At 40.0% G+C, this 23,636-nt stretch overlaps 1 protein-coding gene across 3 annotated transcripts in view; it reads left to right on the top strand.

Annotated features, from left to right (window-relative positions):
- The window catches only part of LOC127658436 (peroxisome proliferator-activated receptor gamma coactivator 1-alpha-like), a 64,612-nt gene that overhangs the window by 17,471 nt on the left and 23,505 nt on the right, over positions 1-23,636 (top strand). Inside the window, exons 3-7 of one of the 3 annotated variants that reach the window (XM_052147731.1) lie at positions 14,315-14,509; positions 15,210-15,332; positions 16,434-17,577; positions 18,369-18,414; positions 18,586-18,659. In XM_052147731.1, coding sequence (XP_052003691.1) covers positions 14,315-14,509; positions 15,210-15,332; positions 16,434-17,577; positions 18,369-18,414; positions 18,586-18,659 — 1,582 coding nt within the window. The remainder of the gene's footprint in view (positions 1-14,314; positions 14,510-15,209; positions 15,333-16,433; positions 17,578-18,368; positions 18,415-18,585; positions 18,660-23,636) is intronic. The other 2 variants (XM_052147750.1, XM_052147740.1) reach the window with 2 other exon arrangements.

Raw genomic sequence — 23,636 nt, 5'->3', positions numbered from 1 at the left:
ACAATGAAGGCATCTTGAGTAAAACAGCGCCATATTCAACAGAGGACCCGAACCAGAAGTGATGCAACCTCTTTTACAGAGTATGGAAGTTTATTGCGCATAACCAGATGGAACACTCCCTGACTCCAAGTGATTGCCACAGCCTTTATTTTAAGGCCACTTGTCACCTAATATAAATAAGTGCCTGTTAAAGGGACGTGCTGTATTAGGTCACCCAATAGGGGCTTTGCGGTCTGGTTGTGTGATGTTTGTATCCAAATGTGAAACTATGCTGCCAATGAGTGTTTGGAATTAGAACTTGGTCATAGGGTAAAAGCACTGGCTGTGCTTTGTAAGGTCAGCATGGTTACTGATGAGCGGTCAAAACTTTGACCAGAAATTGACCTCCTTGTCAGCTATTGGCGAAGAGCCAAGGTGTGTTTGTATGTGAGGTGTCAGGGTTGAATTTCTAAGTGTGCTGCGCGAGCGTGTCTGCAGATTAATCACTGAAATAAATCACACACATTCTCAAGTACACACTCACACTTAAAAACATGCATGTCAACAGGGTCACATTTGCTTCTTGCAAGTGTAGTAATTTGTAAATCAATCAAACAGTCATTCCTGCCTGGACAAACCCAGAGCAGCAGCAAGGGATTAATAAATTGCCCAATCGCATTCCTGGATCAAACGTACATATCTCTGAAGAGTGAAAAATTCACATACACTGGCACATGGTGTTAACAGTGACTGCTGATCGCTTTGCATTTTTTATTTGCAAATTAATGCTGACATTTGAAAACACACCATCGGTTTAGCTGCGCCAGTTCAGCTGGGCCAAGCATATTATCATATTGTGCTGTATAATGTGATTTCCTCAAATGAACACTTATGCAATGCTCACACACACACACACACACACACACACACAGACACTCTGTGCTTTAACTTATCTTCCTGCCCTGCCTCTTGAAGCGTAGACAGTTTGCATGTAGTTTGGTTTCAGCCCACTTCAAAGCACAGCCAAAATTGTCTGCTTCTGTTGTTTGTTTTTTATGGTTGTTTATGCTGTTTAGTCACCTCACCACTAAATTAATCATTTATCCTAGCAATTATGTTGCTTCTTAGTGAATCAAAATGGTATATTTAATTGATTATATCTGATATTTACATGAGCTGCAGGTTTATTTCGTAAAAGGTCAGTGGTCTTCAACAGGAAGTTTGCGGTGGTTTGGCAGTCTGTAAATTATTGTAAAATACATACCAAATGTTTGTGAAAAAAAAAAAAAATACAATGTTAACGTCAACCAATTGCAAAATGTATATTTTTATATAGAGGATATAAATCCATTACTATCTTCTATACTAGAGGTGTGCAGCGTAGCCATTATCTGTTTTTGTTTCTGTATCTGTTCATTAGACAAACTTATCTTACATTTATAGTTTCTATTAATAAAATATGCCTTGTATGTGCCTTTTCATAATAATAGCCTAATAATAATAATAAATATACAAATAATTATTATACAATTATAAAAAATAAAAAAGCTATTTTCAATTTTTGTTTGTCTGTGCATGTGTAACAACATTATTCTGGAGGGAAGGTGTGTCAAACAAAATGTGAAATGTCAAGAACATATGTTTTTGTGAAAAATAAATAAAATCAATATAGCCTACAAACAGGTGAAAGCCCTGAATATTTACGACAGGACAGCATTATTTTGTTAAATAATAATAACAATAATAATAATAATAACAATAATAATCTTAAATATATAGCACCTTACCAGAGTTCAAGAACACTTAACATTTTCAAATTTAGCACAGTAAAAGAAGAAGAAGAAGAAGAAGAAGAAAAAAGACGGAGAATGTTTCAGTTTTTTCGTTTTACATAAGGAGGAATACTCTGAATAGATGAATACCCTATGAAGCATTTAAACCTTTATGGAGTATTTTATTTTTTTTTTTTAATAAATTCTTAATTAGTTAAAAACCTTAATCGCTGATGTGGATATAAATGTGGTCAAATTTAAGAGATGGAAAGACAAACTGTGATGGTAAATCACTTCAGGTCAGGAATTTAAAATCGCGCTCAGGTTTAGGCTATAAATAAATACATGAGAATCACATGTCAATCGTGTGATATATTAACATAGACATTTCATGAAGTGGAAAGTGTATATGATGTCGTTTCTTAATGTTACACTTGATAAGCTCCAGATGTGCACAATTTATCGAGACCGCGGCCATATGATCTGAAAATACAACGTGCGCATTTTCATTCATAAGGTTTACACTTTAGAAATATTGGCTTTATCCTTGTGCTTTTTGGTCATTCAATATTTGTTTTATTATTGGATGAATCCGTTATTCTTAAGTCATATAAGGCATTATCTGAATAAGGTATTCGTCTTCGGAACACATCCCTAGTCTATACACATGTTATTATAAGTCAAGCATAAAATGCAATATATTGTAAGCTGTAATAAGTTCTGGGTCAGGAGCTTCAGTTAATGTTCACATCAACCACCAGAATGGGGAAAAAAGTTTATCTCAGTGATTGCGACCGTGACATGATTGTTGGTGCTAGATGGGCTGGTTTGAGTATTTCTGTAACTGCTGATCTCCTGGGATTTTCACGCACGACAGTCTCTAGACTTTTCTCAGAATGGTGCCAAAAACAAAAAGCATCCAGTGAGCTGCAGTTTTGCAAACGCAAATGCCTTGTTGATGAGAGAGGTCAATGGAGAATGTGCGTGAAAATCCTAGGAGATCATCATTTACAGAAATATTCAAACCAGCCCGTCTGGCACCAAAAATCACTCCATGGTCGAAATCACTTAGAGCACATTTGTCCCCATTCTGATGGTTGATGTGAACATTAACTGAAGGTCCTGACCAATATCTGCTTGATTTTATGCATTTCACTGCTGCTACATGTTTGACTGATTGGACTGCATGAATAAGTAGGTGTACAGGAATACCTTATAAAGTGCTCAGTAAGTGTATATATTGAAGTACCTTGGCATTACCATCGTATACCATAATTTTACTATGAACCAGCTGCAATATTTCTTTGTTTTGCATTGCCATGTTCTTGATAATTCTATATTAGCACTTTATATTGGCATACAAATCTTCAAATCGTATTCTTAAAGCCACCGGTATGCATTAACTTAAGCTTTGTTCTTAACACATTTCTCCTGCGTGTGTTTGTGCATGCCTGAGCTGTTCATCTGGCAGTTTTACTTCCTGAAGGACACACTGTGTTCTTCCAGTTCTGTGGCACAAGTGTCAGCTGACAGTCAGTACCCCGAACTGAAGCACCACAGGTGGTATCACACATGAGACCATTTTTCCATGTCTGTAGGCAAGTGAGAAATTGGGTTTTCCCTTGGACATAGTGGTCAGCCCTTTAAATCCCATTTTATGAGTTTGGCTTAGACAGCTCTTGGTGGAAGTTGCTCTTTCATGCTGATCTGCTGCCAAATTTTATCTTGGTTGTGCTAAATATACTACATCAACATTACAGCAAGTACAAGCCAAGGGTTTAACTTTGGCTTCCATTATCTTGATAATTATTTAATCCCATTTCATGTTCGTACTAGCACGGTATACAGCACATTATTTACAGCATTGACATTCAGTGTCTACACATGCATATGTCCAAACAAACCAATATACACAATGTCTCATGGGTATCAGTTGGCCACGTACAGTAATATTCACATTTTAGAGTAAGCATGTAATGTGTCAACAGTTGAAAGTGTGGGATAGCCATTGTGGGCTATTTTTAGTCTGGTACGTTAATCTCTTCTAAGAGTCTTTCAGGGCCTGTCTCTTTCTAACCTGGCCGGAAACGCTAAGCCAATAAGCCCTAGGCGTCTGGCTCGACTCTTAGCTGGGAGAGAAAGTGAGCCACGGTACAGGCGTTTCCTGGATTATTTAATACTCCAGCATCACAGGGAGGGGCAGTGTGAATCTCTGGATTCCAGGAAAGATGGTCCTTTTAGGTCCTTTTGTGCAGGGGACAGTGTCCGGACATGGTTTAATGGGTCACTCGAAACTGTTTTATGAAAGGGGAAAATTAGAAGCAAAACAAAATGCAATAATTCTGCAACAAGGAAGCTGATTGGGCTTATTGCACGAGATAAATTCAATGGATGATCAAGCTTGTACCTGCACTTTTAATAGCTTTAGCAGCCAGGTAAAATGAACAGAAATGAATCACTTTATTAACCAACATTCCACAAGTTTTGCTCAAGTATTAATTTCCCACATCCAGATAGTGGTGACCTGTTCACCCTATAGATCCAAAGCTTGCCCTTGTTTCTCATCAACAATAGATTGTTTAAAGTGCCCTCAGGTGAACTACCTGTTGTGAGTGGTTCAGTAATGTATCCTTGTCTCTATTTGATATCCATTGGTGTTTAAAAGAGATGGTCGTGTATGTCTACAAAATATATTTGTATACCTCTTTCTCTTTTTTAGCTGTTATATTCTGCTTATAAGTGAAGACATGCATTGCTAAGATATCTTATGAATATATTCTTTGACTATCGATTCTATTATAGTTTGGTGCCTGTAATTTGTGCACTAGGACAACTCTGAAGAAAAGACCAGATTAGAAGCCCTGCCTAGTCTAGTCCCCTGGTCTAGCTGGTGGACCAGCAAAACTGGCTGACTAAGGAAGTAACACTGAAAATAGCGGCTCTAGGAATGGAAGTCTAACCTTACAGTTAAAATAACCAATCACCTTTTTGATAGAGACATCACATGTCAGTTTACTTGAGAATGTGCATGCCCATTAGCTGGAGCAGCCAAAATAATAGTGTTTCTTTTATAGTGATTTGAGCTAAAGAAGCACAAATTATGTAGAAGTTGTTGTCAGATTTAACTACTCATCTGAAATGTTATTTTATCGGACTCTTGACTATCTGTTTTGTAGATTTCTGTCTTTCCCCATTCAGGTAGAACTGTACTTGTATCCCTCTTGTATCCATAGAAAATAGCTACCTGGAAGCCTTTTGAATATGGCCTCCGAATTACGTGACTTGCCTTGAAGGGACTTTGGTATTATTTGTTAACCTAGTCAGCATCTATATGCTGGTCACCAGCTAGAAACCAGACCCTTTAAAGATTTAGAATGATAAATAAATAAAGAAACACAAAGGATAAGAAAAAAAAAACATGTTTGAAAGATAATGAGAATAATGTTCTCGCAAAGTCAAAGTCTCGTAGAGCTTCCCTCACCAACATCTCAGGCCTGACCAGGAAAGAAAGAGAGGGTACATAATTGAAATCAAGGTAAAAGGTAATGCATTTATTTAGTAATCATCAAATAGCTTTTATCCACTGGAATGAGAGCACTGCAGTGGGTTCTGTTATGATAATTTGCTTTCAGGTGTTTTGCTGGCTACTGTACTCAGCACTGAGTGTAAATTGAATAGCGTGACCTTTTGCTGCTGAATCAAATTTACTGCATTCCCACACAGATTTGGTGGTTTCAATTACCATATATTTTTTTATATTGGAGTCTGCAACCCCACTCCTCCTTCATAATTGCACAAGAGCAGGTGTTCATGATAAAACACACACACATGCATTCATGCAATCTCTAAGTGCTTTTTTTTTGCCCTAGTTTCACACAGATTAATTCAGCAATCAACTCTAATACATTTTTTACGAATGTGCTTTGTTTTAGAAAAGATTACTATACAGGATCCTTCTCCTTTGTTGAGTTTTGTGAATGTTGAATGTTCCTTTGCATGCCTTGTGCAGTGTTGTTGATGATGTGCCCCACTGCTGATATCAGGGTGACAAATTACAGACCGTACAGCCCCTGTGCTTCTCACAAGCCTTCCAACAGCCAAAAGGTCAGGGGGGAAACATAGCACTTTAAACAAGCAAGGAGGGATTTGGAGAGCCTCTACACACAAAACAATGATAATTTAAAGGAATATTATGGGATCAAAACAACTTAAACTCAATTCACATCATGTTTTGGCATAATGTTAATTACCAAAAAAATATATTTCAACTCGTCCCTCCTTTTCTTTAAAAAAAAAAAGCACTTGCATTAATTCTTCTGTAAAATCTTGAGTATTATTTTAGTTGTGAAATTGTTTAAATCGACGTTTTTACTGTCGTATTATTTATTACTCCAGCATCACAGGGAGGGGCAGTCTGATTCTCTGGATTCCAGGAGTTTATAGCGTTATGACATCATTGCAATGAAGTTATACATTTGGATATAAGTTTATACAAAAAATTGCAAACACCTGTACTGTTTACTTAGTGTGGCAACACTTTTAAAACAGGGAGTATTTTAACATTTACAGATTGTCCTCGTTCACTTCCATTGCTTTTTTAAAAGAAAAGGAGAAAAAAGTCTAAATAACTTTTGTGGTAATCAAAATAATGCCACAAATGCTGTCAATTGAGCTTAAAATGTACTGAATGTTCACTCCCACATTTAAATGCGGTTGTCACTCCCAAAACTTTGTGTGCCTGTGTCTCATTTTGGTACATGCACATTTCTCCAGTCATCTCAATAAGCACTTACACTAGAGTAAAACAAGAGTAAAACAAGCTTTCCTCTATATGTCCATTTCCACATGCAAGGCTGACTGTAGCAGTTCCTCTCCCTGCTTGCATTGCCGTGAAATACAACATTGACTTTTTAATGGGTTGAAGTGTACAGGACTCTTATTTTTCCTTTCATCCTCCACTTCCTCCTTGCTTGTCTATTTCTTCTGCTATCTATCAGATCTAACATGATTGCCATTCTGTATATGTTTATTCTCACAAAAGATTGTATACCTCTGACTGAAGTGAAGGTCTGTGCATGCCGTTTTGAAAAAGGAATAAACATTGTGTTGTTCTGTTCTTGCTGCATTAAAATGTTTTGATTCCAGCTCTTTAGGAGTCTGAGCACCCGCACTGAAAGTGTAAGTATTATTGGGCAAGGTTCTAAAATAAATAGAGCATCAATATGTCTGAGTACCGAAAACTAATTTGATTCTAATCACATTAGAAGCAGGGCTGTGGACCATCTGTTGCACCACGGCTAAGAAACAGTTTGTGAACCCCTTCTTTTTTCTCTCAATCTATTTAGATTATGTCAGTTCTTTCTTTTTTCAGTTTCAACTCTTTTACTGTTTCATTCCATCTTTAAGAGTGATTATCTTTTAAGAGAAGTTGTTTTAGTGATCAATTCTTGAAGCTACAGGAACATGCAAACACATACAATATGTGTAATGCATACTGAAAGACTCTTCAGTATGCATTATTCTGATTGTTTACATTTTCAATAAACTGGTTTCTGGTCTTAGCTGGCTTAAATTGTTCTTCCAGCCTGACCAAGCAGGTCTTCAGCTGGTCTAGCTCATCTCCCAGCCTGGCTTATCTGAGACTGGCCAGCTGAAAAGTGGCCTAAACTCATTTAAACCCAAGCAACAGACCAGAGTGGAAGTCAATCTAAGACCAGCAAACCAGTTTAGGCTGGTTTATGGTGGGGTTTTTTTCTGCAAAAAATCATCATGGTTACTGTTGTAACCTCCATTTCCTGATGGAGTGAACGAGACGTGTCAATTGTAGTGACACAAGGGGTCTTTTTTGAGAGCCTTGCGTACCTCTGGATTTTAGAAAAGGCCAGTGAGAAATTGGCAGACTGAATTTGCATGTCCCGCCCCCTGACATACGGGTATAAAGGGAAGCGGACGTGCATCTGTTAGTCAGGATTTTGCACTGAGGAGCCGAGAGTAAGGTTCGGCCATTTATAGTGGTAGGTCTAGTGTCATGGCAAGGGGGACACAATGGTAACCATGACGTTCCCCTTCTGTCACTCACTCGATGTTGTGTCGATTGTAGTGACACAAGGGGTCCCATTTAAAAATGACATTCACGGTTAACACTAAACCGTGTTACGTGAACTGCTGACACAAGTGCAAGTAAGCTAATGCATGCTTGAAGTAACTTTATCGGCCGCACGTAACCCTCCCCAATGCACAAAAAATCATATACATTTCTTACGTTCCCAGCACCCTTGAGCTGCTTGAACAAGCGACATGACTATCATGGGAGCAAGCCAGCCAGCCGTGGCCTTTTCTCTCTCTATGTTTCTCGTCATAGAGCATAAACCGGCTGGGGCTATCTTAACGCTATATCACGCCGCAGGTAAGGTGTTCTTTTCCATTCCTATTCTTTCAGGTGGAAAAGACTCTGGGAGACCACATCCTGCCCAGGCTGGGGGGAGGTAACATGTGTCCAATATGTCACATGGGTTGTAAAGCCACACATGGAAGTGGTGTGGTGGTAGGTCCTACCTAGTAAGGGAGGAGCTCTACAAACACATTGAACGGGGGCCGAGAGACTGCCCAAGGGAGACGCGGGTCCACCAACAGGGGGACCGTACCGTGGAATATACATCACAGGGAGTTGCTTGAAAAGGGATTTATGCCTGTGGAGCCCTACCCCAGTACAGAGAACTTGAAGCTCGTAGTGGGTCTGGTCGCAAATTCCTCCGGAGGGCTAGAGGGCTAGGGAGGAGTCATCCAGGGAGCCAAGTTAGTGGGATCTCCTGGGATAAGAATGCACGTGTTCGCCTCAATAGAGGGGAAAGGCGCTGAGTGCAAGTGGTACAACCGGTCAGTAGTTGAAGAACACCAATTTGCGATCAAACGCCACTTCAGGGCATAAAGCTGCCTGGTAGAGGGAGCTCTGGCTTGGTTGATCGTGTCTACAACTGCTGGTGGTAGGTCACTCAGATCTTCCGCATCCCGTCCAAGGGCCAGACGTGGAGGTTCCAGAGGTCTGGGTGTGGATGCCAGAGGGTGCCCTTCCTCAGGGGAATTCGCCAGGGAGGTGCTGTCGTGAGGATTGCGAGATCCGAGAACCAAGTCTGAGTGTGCCAGTAAGGAGCCACTAAGGTGACTTGTTCCCCGTCCTCCTGACATTGCACAGCACCAGTGCAAGAAGGACAGTCGCGGGTCAGGAGGCGAGGTAACTGCGTCCGGGAATCCGGACTCTAGGATTTTGGTTCATCCGGCACGCACCGGCTAGATGACCCAAGAAGTGAGGAAATCGCTCTTTTATTGACAAAGTTGGTACCGCAGCCTGAAGGGGTGTGGCAAAAGAAAATAAGGAAAACAAGGATTTTCCTCCCAGCCCACCACAGGGGGACAGAGTGGTCTTGGTACCTACTCCAGAGCGAACATCTGACTGCCCGGGTTTTCCATCTCAGGAGCGCTTAGGAGCCTTCCGGGTCCTAGAGGTGTTCCTGGAGATGGGAGGCGTATGCTGCTTGTGGGGCCCTCGACTCTGGGGCTGAGAGCTGGGCTCGGGTTGAGGTGGAGCTGCCTGTTGTTTGGATGAAGCTGCAGGGGGACACCCTCAGCGGGAAGACGGGGCGTGGGCTGCTGGGGCGGCACCGCGGCATGATGTGAGAGATCACTTCCATCTTTCACTTTACCGGCAAAAACTGCTGGGCGAAGTCATCGACGGTGTCGTCGGAGACAGAGGCATTGAGAAAGCGGGCTTTTGCAACGTCGCGCATCTCGACCAAAGGAGCCACAAGACCACGAGGACCACGGACCACGAGGGTGGCCATCGCCTGCCCAAGTGCCCATGCTGTGACCTTTGTTTCTCTGAGAGTGAGGTCGGTGGCAGAGTGCAGTTCCTGCAGCATGTTGGGGTCAGGAGTACCCAAGTGCAGATCTTTATGTGCCTTGGCTTGGTGAACTTGCAGGAGCACCATGGCATGCAGGGCGGAGGTGGCCTGACCAGTGGTGCTGTAGGCTTTCGAGGTCAGCGACGACTTCATCCTATAGGCCTTGGAGGGGAGTGCCAGACGATCCCGCCAGGTGGCGGTGTTCTCGGGGCACAGATGGATCGCAACCGCTCTATCCACCTGGGGGACCTCCTTTTACCCATGGGCCGCCCCACTGTCAAGGGTAGTGTGAGCGGACGCCTCTGTGTATTACTCTTTTATGAATGAAAATACTCTCTTTTAGAGGGGAAAACACTTCTGTTTTAGAAGGTATACACTCTTTACAGAAGTGCTGTCGAAGCGCCCAGGGCCGTGGACTGCACAGCATGCAGAGAAGGTGAAAGCTGCTGGAAACATGCCTTAGATCCAACAGCAATGCTCTGATAGAGGTGAGTGGAGCAGTAGTGAAACTCAGCTTGCTGCTGCACAACTGCTCTGCTCCGAAGAAAAAATCTGACTAACAGACGCACGTCCACTTCCCTTTATACCCGTATGTCCTGGGGCGGGACATGCAAATTCTATTATATGCATTCAGTATCATGACATTTATTTTGTCCTAATTGTAATTTAACAATAAGTATAGTTATTATTATTATTATTATTGTTAATAATTATGTACAATAATAAAATATGTCATTATTAATATAGTATTATGAATCTCAGATCATGTTAATTTATGAAAGTATCATTGTTAATTGCTACTTTATGTTAGTTCCATTAATATATTATTCTTATTCTTATTATTATGAGTATTTTAATTTATGTATCTGTGTCAGCAAAGAAGAAAAAAAAGGAAAAAGAAACCACATTTGAAATACATAGATCTTCTTTTTAAACAGTTTCTACACATTTTATGCCATTTAATCACTACCTTTTGATAGTGCAAGGTTTCATTGTAAAACCCGCTCTGCTTAATTGACTTTCCAGGTTTATTACCTGCAAAGTTTTCTTTCTCTGTCACTGTGGAGATGCGAGGCCGCAGACACTCAGAATCTTGACTTTCTTTTTATGTTCTGTCATTACTTGGCAATGAAGGATATTCACCAAAAAACCATCAAAAGATATCAGAAAGACTTTGTATTGCTTTCTTTTGAAATGAAATTAGGGGTTAAAAGAAAGGGACCAAGCTACTGTTATCAGTGCATAAGGTATATCTCAGGAATACAATGGCTTGGGTGGAACTCAATAAAAGAGTTAAAGCAAGGACAATTTCAAAGACAGCCTGTCTGATAACAAAAGGGTTCACCTGATAATGAATGACTGGTGAGCACTGGCATGCCTCTAAAGCATTGGGAAAGGGAGGGGAGGTAGATGGAGTGTGACTACCGAGTGCTTGCCAGTGTGTTTTATGGCTAATTGAAGCATTTGGAGTAAAACAGCCATGAATGGCACCCTTTAGAATTAAATCAGGTTAATATATTGTGATCCCATAATTAGCCTATGATTGTTAAGATCTATTTAATTCAGTGGGGTCCATTAAGCGGAATGGGAAAAGCCTGATCTATTTTTCTTCCTCCTTCTTCAGGTCATTCCTCTTTAAGGCTGCTACAGTCAACCAGTGGCTGCAGACATTGCCACCAAAATGTTGCCAGACGCTTCTGGCAAATCTGATAACTCTGACACAGGACTGGATGTACTTTTTCAAGTGCTGGTTGCACTTTGAATTATGTGTCTGGATGGCAGACAAAGGTTATACAGTGTGTTTCATAGCATACAGAGAGATAACAGATTTTGTAAAAGGAGTGCCGGAGATTTTGGCAGGACTTCATGCTTTTGATTGCTGTGTAAACCCTTGAGCACCCGCTGACATCTTGGAGAATGTCTGACTGAGAATTGACACTTTAGTAGTAGTTTTAGAAAACTGTACTAGCCCATTCACTGCAAAAATATTTTTTTGTACTTATTTTTATCTAAACATCCTTAAAACAAGATACATTTACTTAAGAAAAATGGCATATGATATTAAGTCTTGTTTTCAGAGAAATCTAACAAGATATTATGAGGCTGTACACTTTACCACTATCTTATAGTGTCTTATTTAATTTTGACTTCTCAAGTAAATGCATCTTATTAGAAGGATGTTTTGTTATATTTACTGTGAAACAAGATACAAATTCTGATTAAGAATGATTTTTTGCAGTGTATGAGTGCATGCTATGGTGAAAACTACCTCTATTTTTCTGACTCAACCCAATAAAAATCTGTCTTGAACTTGCGTAATTCAAAAGATAAGCAGCCATTAAAGCGACATGTGAAGTGACCCTAAATAACGATGATTTAGTTAGCTTGGAGGAAATGCTTTAAAACATTAGGCAAAGGCTTTTGAGTCTATTGATTGTTATTGCCCTATTTGTCAGTGGCTGACTGGTAATTTATAAAGTATCTAAAGACAAATAGCGGGGAGCCATCGAAAGCACAGCACATTAAAAGGACATCATTAGACAACCATTAAACAGCAAGCTATGTCACAGGCTGTGATTTATTTCTTACAATTTTAATGTCAACACTCAGGTGTGCCCCAGTGAATGATTGGTTATCTTTTGGAAATATGTGCTGTTATCAGTTCCAATAAAGAATTAGGAAATATATCCCAAGGAGGGCTTTATGAAACTGGGCTTAGCATTTTCCCTGTCAGTGGATAATCGAATGATAGAACTATCAGTGTGGAAATCTTTTAAATGGAGGGAGATAAGTAAAATGGCCTTGTTATGATGTTTCAAAATCAGTTTCCATGGGTATAGGGACATGCCAGGGTGTAATGGTGGGACACTATTAATAGAAAAAAGGATCAAACTGTGTGATCATTGCACATGGGACAGGAGGTTAAGCAGTGCAACACTTCTATCTAATGAGGACAGTCTGCCTGCAGCCACCATGCCTTACACCATCAGCAAGCCATACTAGCTCTGTGGTGTGCACAAAAGGATTTGTTCTTGATGGCCTGCTTACACCACATCCCCCATCAATTTGTGTTTATATTCTGCAATTGCTAAGTCCTGTGGGTTTTGGTGCTGGATCTTCCGGTACCTTCTACTTTTCCACAGCCACCACTCCACAGATACTGCTGCCCCTCATGCTTTACCATCTAAAAAAGAAACAGCCCCAGAAACATTTGACCACATCAAAGACATTATCATGTGGTTGTGTAATCATACACCATAGAATAATAAATATAAATATATCACATACACTCACTGAGTCACTTAAGTGCCCAACATGGTCTTCTGCTGTTGTAGATCATCTGCCTCAAGGTTTGACGTATTGTGCATTCTGAGATGATATTCTGTCACTTTCATTTTACAGAGCGGTTATCTGAGTTACCGTAGCCTTTCTGTCAGTTCGAATCGGTCCGACCATTCTCTGCGACCTCTCTCATTAACAAGGCATTTACATCCTTATAAATACCACTCACTGGAAGTTTTTTTTGGCACCATTTTGAGTAAACTCTAGAGACTATTGTGTGTGAAAATTCCAGGAGATCAGGATTTACAGAAATACTCAAACCAGCCCGTCTGGCACCAGCAATCATTACATGGTCAAAATCACTGAGATAATTTTTTCCCCCATTCTGGTTTATGGTTGATGTGAACATTAACTGAAGCTCCTGACCCGCATCTGAATGCTTTTATGCATTGCACTGGTGCCACGTGAATGGCTGATTATATAATCGCATGAATAAGTAGATGTTCTTAATAAAGTGCTCAGTAAGTGCATATTTAGAATTAGTTGACAACAGGGCTAGGCAATATAGCCCTGAAGTATTTTTCAGCCTTTTAATGATATTCAGTACGTCAATATTTATGTATTGCTCAGTAAAAATTTTAAATGTAAATAAAAAAGACCAAACTATTTTGTAGTAAATGAATGCATAATAAATAGCAACAGCAATATTTACCTAAATATATTTGTACTAAAACATTTTTATATACATGAAATGTCATGCTTAGACTTCCACAAATTATTAAGTGATGATGTCAACAAAACGTTGAATCAGAGTTTTGAATCAATTCATGGTAATCATTTCAAATTATGTGCCAAATTAAAAGCACATTCAAATCATCAAATGTTTTACAATGAATTTTATAACACCAGCAAAATCATTATAATATATTGCCCAGCCCTAGTTTACCATAAGAGTTACGTATCTATGGATTATGAGCAAAAGTTTGGTTGATGGACACACATTTCCCAATTTATGACAACTGTATTGGGTATTGTAGGAACTTAAATTTCCTCCTACTGTTTCTTCCCTCTTTCTCTGTACTTCATTGGGTAGTTGCTGTGTGCCAGCTCAAGTAGGGGAGATATTGTTTTGGTTCAATTAGCTGCATGTTTAATATATGAATGACAGTGCTGACATATGTGGCTTAGGCAATTTGTTGTTGAAAGAGGTTTTTGCAAGTTTATGCAGCAAAAAAAAAGGAAACCCTCCATCCTCTATTAACAATTATGTAGTACCTAACATACTCCAAAGCGTAAAGACAGACAGAATCGATTTCTCCAAACTAAAATGTCCTATTTTCTCTCACTGTTCTTTTTCTTTCCCTGTTTCTTTTTGCCCCTAAGAAGATAGATGACGAAAATGAGGCCAACTTGCTGGCAGTGCTCACAGAGACCCTGAATAGTATCCCAGTGGACGAGGACGGGCTGCCTTCATTCGAGGCTCTGGCAGATGGGGACGTGACCAATGCCAGTGATCAGAGCTGTCCTTCCACCCCAGACCGCTCTCCACACACCCCAGAGCCAGAAGAGCCTTCCTTGGTAAGAGAAGCTCCCTCCCTTGCCTCCACTGTGCCCAATCCTATTTCACCATGAAGCATAGCCCTCTCGTTCTGTCTTTGCCTTACTCTTTCTCAGTCCCAGGGTGATTAACTTCCCTGACTCTCTGTGTCTGGTCCTCACTTGCACCAGATAAGGAGATGCTGCAGGCCTGTGAGCAAAAATGGGTACAGACACGCCAGAGAGTAGCTCTGCCAGCCTTCTGTTTATGTGTGTGCACAAAACACAGCCACGCTGCTCTGTTAAAAGAGCAAATCAAAGTTTGTCAGCTGGACCAATATACAAGATAAAATAATTAAATTAATTTATCTATCATCTTTATTGTTTGTAGTAACTCCCTGTAGCAACTTGCAAAAGTTTCAGATTAAATCCACCTGGCAACTGATTTGTCACGGCGGGGGCTCATCTGTGATTTTAACCCGGGACCTCTTGCATAAGACCAGAGCCCAGTTGCAGGAAACCCCTTAATTATAGAAAACCCTTAGTTATAATTGTATGGCTATTGTCACTAAGCGTTTTCGCAATGAAGTGTTTTTTGCAACTGACTCCAGATTGACAAGTCAATAAAACTAATATTTTCTCTTTCTTCTATAAATTATTTTAGTTCATTTTGAGATTTTTGCATTGTGTTTTAAATACATAGTTCTAATCCCCATGATCTGTTTCTCTGCTCTGTTTGTAGCTGAAGAAGCTCCTTCTGGCGCCTGCTAACTCCCAACTCAGCTATAATCAATACCCAGGTGGCAAGGCACAGAACCATGCAGCCAGCAACAAACGGATCAAACCAACACCTGCTGTTGCCAAGGTAGCTGCTCCCTGCACTTCTCGAAATCAAAGGCCTGGTGTGTGTTAGCTCATTTGCTGATTTCATGTAATTTTTCCTTTCTGGTAAATTATACAAATAGTCTGTTCACTCAGTTCGTTCACTCACTCACTTAAGGTTGATTAAGTTGTGTCTGAGATGGAGGTATTGTGGCAATTTCCTCTAAAGTTTCATTGCTCTTAACAATGTTTAGGACCTCTGAGTTGCACTTTCCGTGAAAAATAGAAAACGTTAAGTCGTCTTGATAGAATTAGCAATGTTGACATAAAAATTATGATTTCATTTACCACAGGCTCCATTTTGTTGTGTACAAGCAGCAAAATTTGTATTTATTTAAGGTGAAAATCATGCTTAATTCTCTCTCTCTCACAAAAACACTTTCACTCATATGTATGCAATTCTATTTTAGGAGTTAATTTTCTATAACGACTTAACTCCTCTGTTTCTGGAGTTCTGCTCATAGCAGGGTCCCATAGGACGCAGCTGCCTCCTCTGGCTGCCTTCATGCAGATCTTCCTGGAGCAATCCCAAGACCTCATAAATAAGATGATTGGCAAAGCACACTCACATTGCCTTTTGGGAGACAAAACCACCTCTGTGCTAACCCGCTGTTCTAATCTCTCTATTACCACTGTCCCTTTTTCATCCCATGATTCAGGCTAAAACATACTCTATGCTATATTGATGCAGACGCTTCTAATTATGCAAGCTCAATTTAATGCGTTGTTGCGTACCATATTTTGTCAGACAGCAATTCATAATTCATAATTCACACAACGCAAGTGCATGTTGCATTCTCAACATTGCCACAAGTCAAGTAAGTTAAAGTCAGTCAATTTAGAGCAACTTACCTTACAAAAACACTTCCAGTTTAATGAGACAGACTTTTGAAAGCAACCCTATCACCACGCTGAGTACTGAGGTTTGCTACCGACACTGTAGTGCAAGAAGGCACATTAAGCGTGTTGAACTGGACCTCTCTTTGGCAATGCCGTGGCCAAGCACTCATATCTATGTCTGGTTAATTCCTTAAAGTATGTTTCTGAACTTTTTCCCCCTCTCTCTGTGTCTCCTAATCTTTAGACAGAAAACCCCTGGAACAGCAAACCTCAAGGGGCCTGTCCCAATCGCTCCATAAGACGCCCTTGCACTGAGCTGCTCAAGTACCTCACCTCTAGCGAAGAGGCCTTCCAGACCAAAGCCAGTGAAGCCAAGAGCACCTGGGCAGGCTGCAGCAAGGATAGGAGAGGGGCTTGCACCTCCTGCTCATCGTCCTCCTCTCCATCGTCCTCATCGTCCTCCTCTTTCTCCTCTCTGTCATCCTGCTCCTCCTCCACTGCCTCCAAAAAGAAGACATCCTCTGCCTCCCTGTCATCACAGCAACAGCAACAGCAGCAGCTGGCAGTGCAGGCCCAGCGAGGTGAGAGCCAGGCAGACGGCGCGTATAGTGTGGCTGGTGAGAGGGCAGGGAAGTGGCGGCGGTGTACTCACGGGGAGCAATCGGCCCCCATTGTGCCATGTGGCCATGCTTGCTCCGGTGAAGAGGGTGCTGACCCAGGCAGCTTGGCCGCCGCCCGCTTTATTAGGTACATGCACTCTTACTCTCTCCCGCCTAGAGAGACGGGTCATGCAGGCAGCTGTGGTCATTGCCTTGAGGTGGGCGGCAGGGCTTATGCTGGCCGTGCTAGTAGGCATTTCACGGTGAACATTAGGAAACAGAGGCAAGAGCTAGAGCACCCCATGCTCAGTCAGCTGCTCACCTCCAGACCCAGGCCAGCCCGTTACCGGGCCCACCTGCAATTGCCCAATGTCCCCCATAATATAAGGCAATACCTATCTGAGGAGGCTCGTAGAGTCCAAGAGAGTGATGGACACTCAGAGCAAGCTATTCATGAGCATGATAGCAAGACACCCAATTCACACGATAAAACATTTAGCCTGGCTGACCAGAGTGATCTAGAGTGTTCAACAGAGCTTAATCTAGACTTAGAGAGCTGGTTAAGCAAAACAGAAAGAGAAAGTTTGCGTGATCTCGTGAGCCAAGCTGGGGGGGAGGATGTTTTGAATGATGTCATAGGCAGCCCCATGTCATTCTCACAGGGCCTGCCAAGCCCTTTGTTCCCAGACTTTTTAGTTCCAGAGCACACCCCCTCCGACTCACAAGGGCAGCGCCCATATAAACAGGCAATCTGCAGGCACCTCGATGACCAAGTCTCACCAATGTTAGGTAATCATTGCTGCATCCCTGCCCTCTCTCCTTTGCCTCTCCTCCTTTAACCGCTTTCCCAGTTTGACCACACACTAACCTCAGCGCTAACACATACCAAAAATTTACTTGGGAGATTAAAAAAACGCAGCTGGTCACACCATTCAAATTGAAGAGTAAACCTCTGATTTGGCACAAACATTTGTCTGTAGATTCAATATAAATTGGAGTGGGGGAAAGCCTGCACAACTTTGCACTATGGAGTCATTCAATTTAAAACTCAGATACGTGCTGAAAAGATTCTTTCTCTGGCTGCCATAATATAGATGTTTAACAGAGAGATACTCCCTAGCTGCTGTTGAAGATGGTCGCTGCCTCAGGCAACTGCACATGCTTACTTGACTCTTCTTTCTTTCTCTGCTTTGGTTTCAATTGCATGCAAAATATCATCTTGTTGAAGTTTTAGCCATACGTAACCTTTGTGTCTGTCTTTTTCATTATCATTCAATTCTTTATGTTTTCAGACTGTTAAAATGTGGGGAAACTTTTTACGATAGGCTGGGAATCTTGACACATGCCATTACTCCATCCTGCCTCACAAAGTATGCAGTTAGATAAAACAAAAATACAAACCAACAATGGGGTCATGTTAGTCCAACTATTGGTTTTGCCCAAAATATATGACTGGAGAGTAATCTAGCCTTTCAGTAGGGTTGGTTTTGCAACATCATTGCTTTCACTGACTGAGTCTACAATTTAGTTGTAGATGTGAAATAGTAAATTAATTACCCATGCTCCTTTGTGTTCTGCAGCCAAACCAACCATCTTGCCACTTCCTTTGACCCCAGAGTCTCCAAAGTAAGTGAGAGAGTTTTTACACAACTTTTGTAGAGCAGAAAACAATTATACTTAAAGCTGAAAAATATGAGGCATTTTGTTAATTTCATTTCCATTTGTTAGCTCACACAAACACTTTCATCAGTCAGGTCTGTCTGTGTTCTCATACCTTGTTTTACTGTGTGTTTGCAGTGACCACAAGGGATCTCCGTTTGAGAACAAAACCACTGAATGCACATTGAGTGTGGAGATCTCTGGTACCCCAGGTAAACAATCATTAATCTTTACTAATAACCAAGAAAATGAAAATGTTACACAATCCAAGCTGCTTTAAACAGACAGATAAATCATATTGCATGTACCCTCTTACTTGTTTTGATCTTTTTGTTGATCTGAAATACTAACCTGAACTGAATCTTACCATTTTTATCATTCCATGGTAAAGATAAGCTTTCTTGTCTTGGATTTCATGAAAAGGGCAATTTCTCCCACAAGCCTAGTTTAATAGTTTAATTAAAGCCTCCAGTTGAAGGTGAACTCATGGGACATGGTCAGAATTTTACACAGTCCTCCACTGATTACTGTTTCCATTCTTAGTGTGATATATTGAAAAGTTTTAGTCTTGCCTTTTGAAGAGTTTCTCTCTTTGATTTAGACACTAATGCTCTTTTATTGGGAAGCTCGCTTCTTCAATGCATCATAGACAAAACGATATGGCATTATTATTGTTTTATTTGTTTTTGTCAGTATTATCTGTATCTTTCTGCAGACAGTCTGGCAATTTAATTAGGGTCATTAAGGTAATTTACTGTTAATTCAAATATTTATTAGAAGGACCAATTTGCCATTTTTGGAAAAAATGTATGTGTGTGTGTGTGTGTGTGTGTGTGTGTGTGTGTGTGTGTGTGTGTATGTATGTATATATATATATATATATATATATATATATATGTTGAAGTCAGAAGTTTACTTACACCTTAGCCAAATACATAAAAAAATTCCTGACATTTAAAAATAGTAATGTCAGTTAGAATCTCTACTTTATTGTAAGAATCTGAAATGTCAGAATAATAGTAGAGATAATTATTTATTTCATCACATTTCCAGTGGGTCAGAAGTTTACATACAATTTGTTAGTATTTGGTAGCTTTGCCTTTAAATTGTTTAGCTTTGGTCAAATATGTTGGGTAGCCTTATTTGATTGTAGTTAGTATATCCACATCATTTTCCTTCCTCATGATGCCATCTATTTTGTGAAGTGCACCAGTCCCTCCTGCAGCAAAGCACTCCCACAACATGATGCTGCCACCCCCATGCTTCAAAGTTGGGATGGTGTTCTTAGGCTTGCAAGTCTCACCCTTTTTCTTCCAAACATAACAATGGTCATTATGACCAAACAGTTACATTTTTCTCTAAAAAGTAAGATCTTTGTCCCCATGTGCCCTTGCAAACTGTAGTATTGCTTTTTTATGCTCTTTTTGGAGCAATGGCATATTCCTTGCTGAGCAGCCATTCAGGTTATGTCGATATAGGGCTCATTTTATTGTGGATATAGATACTTGTCTACCTGTTTCCTCCAGCCTCTTCACAAGGTAATTTGCTGTTGTTCATCTCTAGGAGACAGATTGTGTCTCATTCCTGAGAAGTTCGATGGCTGCGTGGTCCCATGGTGTTTTTACTTGCGTACTATTGTTTGTACAAATGAATGTGGTACCTTCAGGCATTTGGAAATCGCTCCCAAGAATGAACCAGAATTGTGGAGGTCCACAATTTTATTTCTGAGGTCTTCATTGATTTCTTTTGATTTTCCCATGATGTCAAGCAAAGAGGCACTGAGTTTGAAGTTATGCCTTCAAATACATCCATTGGTACACCTCCAATTCAGTACACCTCCTATCAGAAGCTAATTGGCTAATTGTCTAAAGGCTTGACCACATTTTCTGGAATTGTCCAAGCTGCTTATAGGCACAGTTAACTTAGTGTATGTAAACTACTTATCCACTGGAATTGTGATATATTCAATTAAAAGTGTAACAAACTGTGTGTAAAGAATTGCTGGAAAAATTACTTGTGCCAAAAATTTAGTTTGCTAATATTAAATCTGTGGAGTGGTTAAAAAATTTGCTTTTATGACTTGTAAGTAAATTCTGATAAGTACTTGTTAAAAAATTAGGAAAATGTTTGTGCATGGAACTAGTTTCTTACGCGACAGATCAGAATCTGCCGTTGCTGGTTCAAACCAAATGATGCATCCAAGCAACCATTAGTAATTCAAAAATGTGACTTCAGAAATAGTATAACGGCTTATGCTGTTTCGAACAAGTTATTGGATAAACAAGGATGTATGTATGCGTGTGTGTGTGTGTGTGTGTGTGTGAGAGAGAGAGAGAGAGAGAGAGAGACTGGGCATGTGCAAAAACCTGTTTCCACACCCAATCAGAGATGCTGTCAGCTTTTTGAAGGTCTGCTTTATTAGTGGAAAAATAGCATCCAAGCGGGGGTATTTCTCCCTATTTCGCAGAAGCCGGTGCACAAGTGTCGATCGCTATAGAAAACCGCAATGTCCTCCGCCATTTTAAACAGCACCCATTGTGTAATTAATCAGTCTGTTGTGTCTCTCATCTGTGATGAGCCGTAATGCTGAAGTTGTTTGTTTAAAGCAGTTTAAAGCTATTTCTTAGCTTTTGTAGTGTAGTGTAGTAAGTGATCACGAAGAGCTGTTGTATGTAAACAGCTAACTCGGATTTACTTCATGTCACCTAAGTGGCTCATATTACACACAAAAATACATGTATGAACATATACAACTTCGCCAATCTTCTTCAGTATGCCTGATATCAACATAGAGTGACACAGATGAGAAGACACAGTTCTGGTGTTAAATATGACTCTGGTGTCTTGTGTTCAATGATCCTGAAACAGGATAATTGTTATGGTGGTCATTTTTTTTTTTTTTTGTTATTAACTGTTATAAAGCCACAAACCACCCAATCTCCAAAAAGATTTTAGAATGTTGAATATTTATTTTAGGAATTATAGGTTTTGGATACTCTTGGTCCAACCCAATTGATACATTTAACCCCTAAATAATTAAATAACTAAAGTTAAACTTTTCTTTGATAATTATTCACATAGGGAGTCCTAGATTTAGTTCACAATAGCAGGTAACATTGGATAATATACAATCATTTACACACCATTTATACAGTCATATTGTAGAATATGTGAGCATTTGGCCACTACAAGAATTTTCAACTTCATTGATAATACAATTGGGGAGTTATGAGCATTTTGTTATTTTTTTATTTTTGCGATTTTGCATGCAGACTCAAAATGTGCTATTGTATATATGTATCAAGTTTCGTAACATTTGGCCTTTATTTTTGGTAGATATTGGTCAATACTTACAAAATGGATGACGCCTCACAAATTCGTTGGCTTATATCTTTGCAACGCTTCGACAAATCAAAATTATTTTGATAACTTTTTGTCAGGAGGGTTCATAGTAGAAACACCAATTTTTGGTTGCGGAGTTATTGGTGAAAATGTAAATGATCTTGTTATAGCGCCACCTTGTGGCCAATTTTTCATAAATATTGGTACACAGCCTCATTCTGACACTGTCTACAAATATCTCAATTTCGTAACGATTGGTCATTCAGATTTGATGTTATTAACTGCTGAAATTTGATTTGCTGCTGGCGGCCATGTTTTTTATTTGTCTGACTGATATTGTATGATATGTTAGCCTTTGGCCCCTACAAGATGCATACCAATTTTCAACTTCATTGATCACATGGTTGCAGAGTTATGAGAGTATTTTTGTTGTAGTGCCCCTATAGGCTGAAGTTTTTCTTGACTTTGCGTGAATCCTCAGAATGTCTTTTTGTCTATGTGTATCAAGTTTTGTAACTTATATCTTCGCAACACTTCAATATATCACAATTCCTTTGATATATTTTTGTTAGGAGGGTTCACAGTAGACACACCCCAATTTTCGTGTGAATCTAACATACAGCCTAGGAGGAGTTTGAAAAAGTAGGTTTTTCGAATTATGCAAATTAACGCAAACATTTTTATAACCAAAATGAAATAGGAGATACATGTTTTGTTCTTCTTGAGCCAAGGAATCCATTGATGTAGTACACTTGAGTGTGCAAAAAAGTTTAGGAGTTGTGGGCCAAATCGTAAACACGATCACTAAAGCGCCACTTTGAGGCTGATCGGGCCAAAACTTTGATATGCTGTAGTACTCTGGGGGACAACCTTCCTCAAAGTTTCAGCTCTGTACAGTTTGGTCTGCACAATCAGATTTAGGGCAGAATAAAATCCTTACAATTACAATTGGGTTTCAGCCCTTCGGGCTTGAACCCATAATTAAGAGAAACTTCAATCTGGTTTACAGTGTTTTTTTTTTTTTTTTTACATTTTGCATATTATTGTCATGCAGTAATACACTGATGTTATGATTGATGTATGCCTTCTGCATCATAAAATCAGAGACTTTCCCCTCGAAATCCAAACACAAGTGATCAAAAGAGATGACCAGATCTACTTTTGATCAGGTCACCTAAAGCGCTTTTAATACCCTGTGTAAACAGGGTTTCAGTTGAGGAAGAGTGGTCGTGTAGTGCATACACCCAATCGTGTGATCACCATCACGAAAGAAAACAGAACACTGTGAGTTGTAAAGTGTACACAGGGCGCTGACAGAAAGTCGTGCACAGTGGGCAAGACTTAAAGGGTTACATTTTCTCTGTATTTAATGTGTTCTACTTATTTGAAAAACTACACGCATTATTAGCCAATTCAGATTGGGGATTAAATATTAGTTTAATATAGTGCATGGCTGTACATGGGAAGTTTCTGATGCTGAACTTTCCTTATAAGGATTAGTTTACTGTCTTTCTACTGTATATTGTAGTTGCTGTCCATAGACAACCTCAATCCCTTCATGCTCAGTCTTTACTGAGATAATACCAGATTAACTGATTACAAATGATTGCAAATCCAGATGAGACCTTTAAGTCTGAATAGAATACGTTAGAGTACGAATGAGATGTCATTTTTATGGAATTTTGGAATTTGGAAATGCCTGGTTTTTGCACTGCACAGAAAAACACCTCAGTACCTGTGAAACAGTCAGTGATATGAGCACCAGATTTAATACAATTCCCTAATCCCCACCCCTCTAATAGATTAATTTGAGCAGGGGTTCCTTTAATTAAGCTATCATATGACAC

Source organism: Xyrauchen texanus, chromosome 2 (assembly GCF_025860055.1).
Source record: "Xyrauchen texanus isolate HMW12.3.18 chromosome 2, RBS_HiC_50CHRs, whole genome shotgun sequence".
In the NCBI taxonomy this organism is placed as follows: Eukaryota; Metazoa; Chordata; class Actinopteri; order Cypriniformes; family Catostomidae; genus Xyrauchen; species Xyrauchen texanus.
This window is presented reverse-complemented; position numbering and strand designations above follow the sequence as displayed.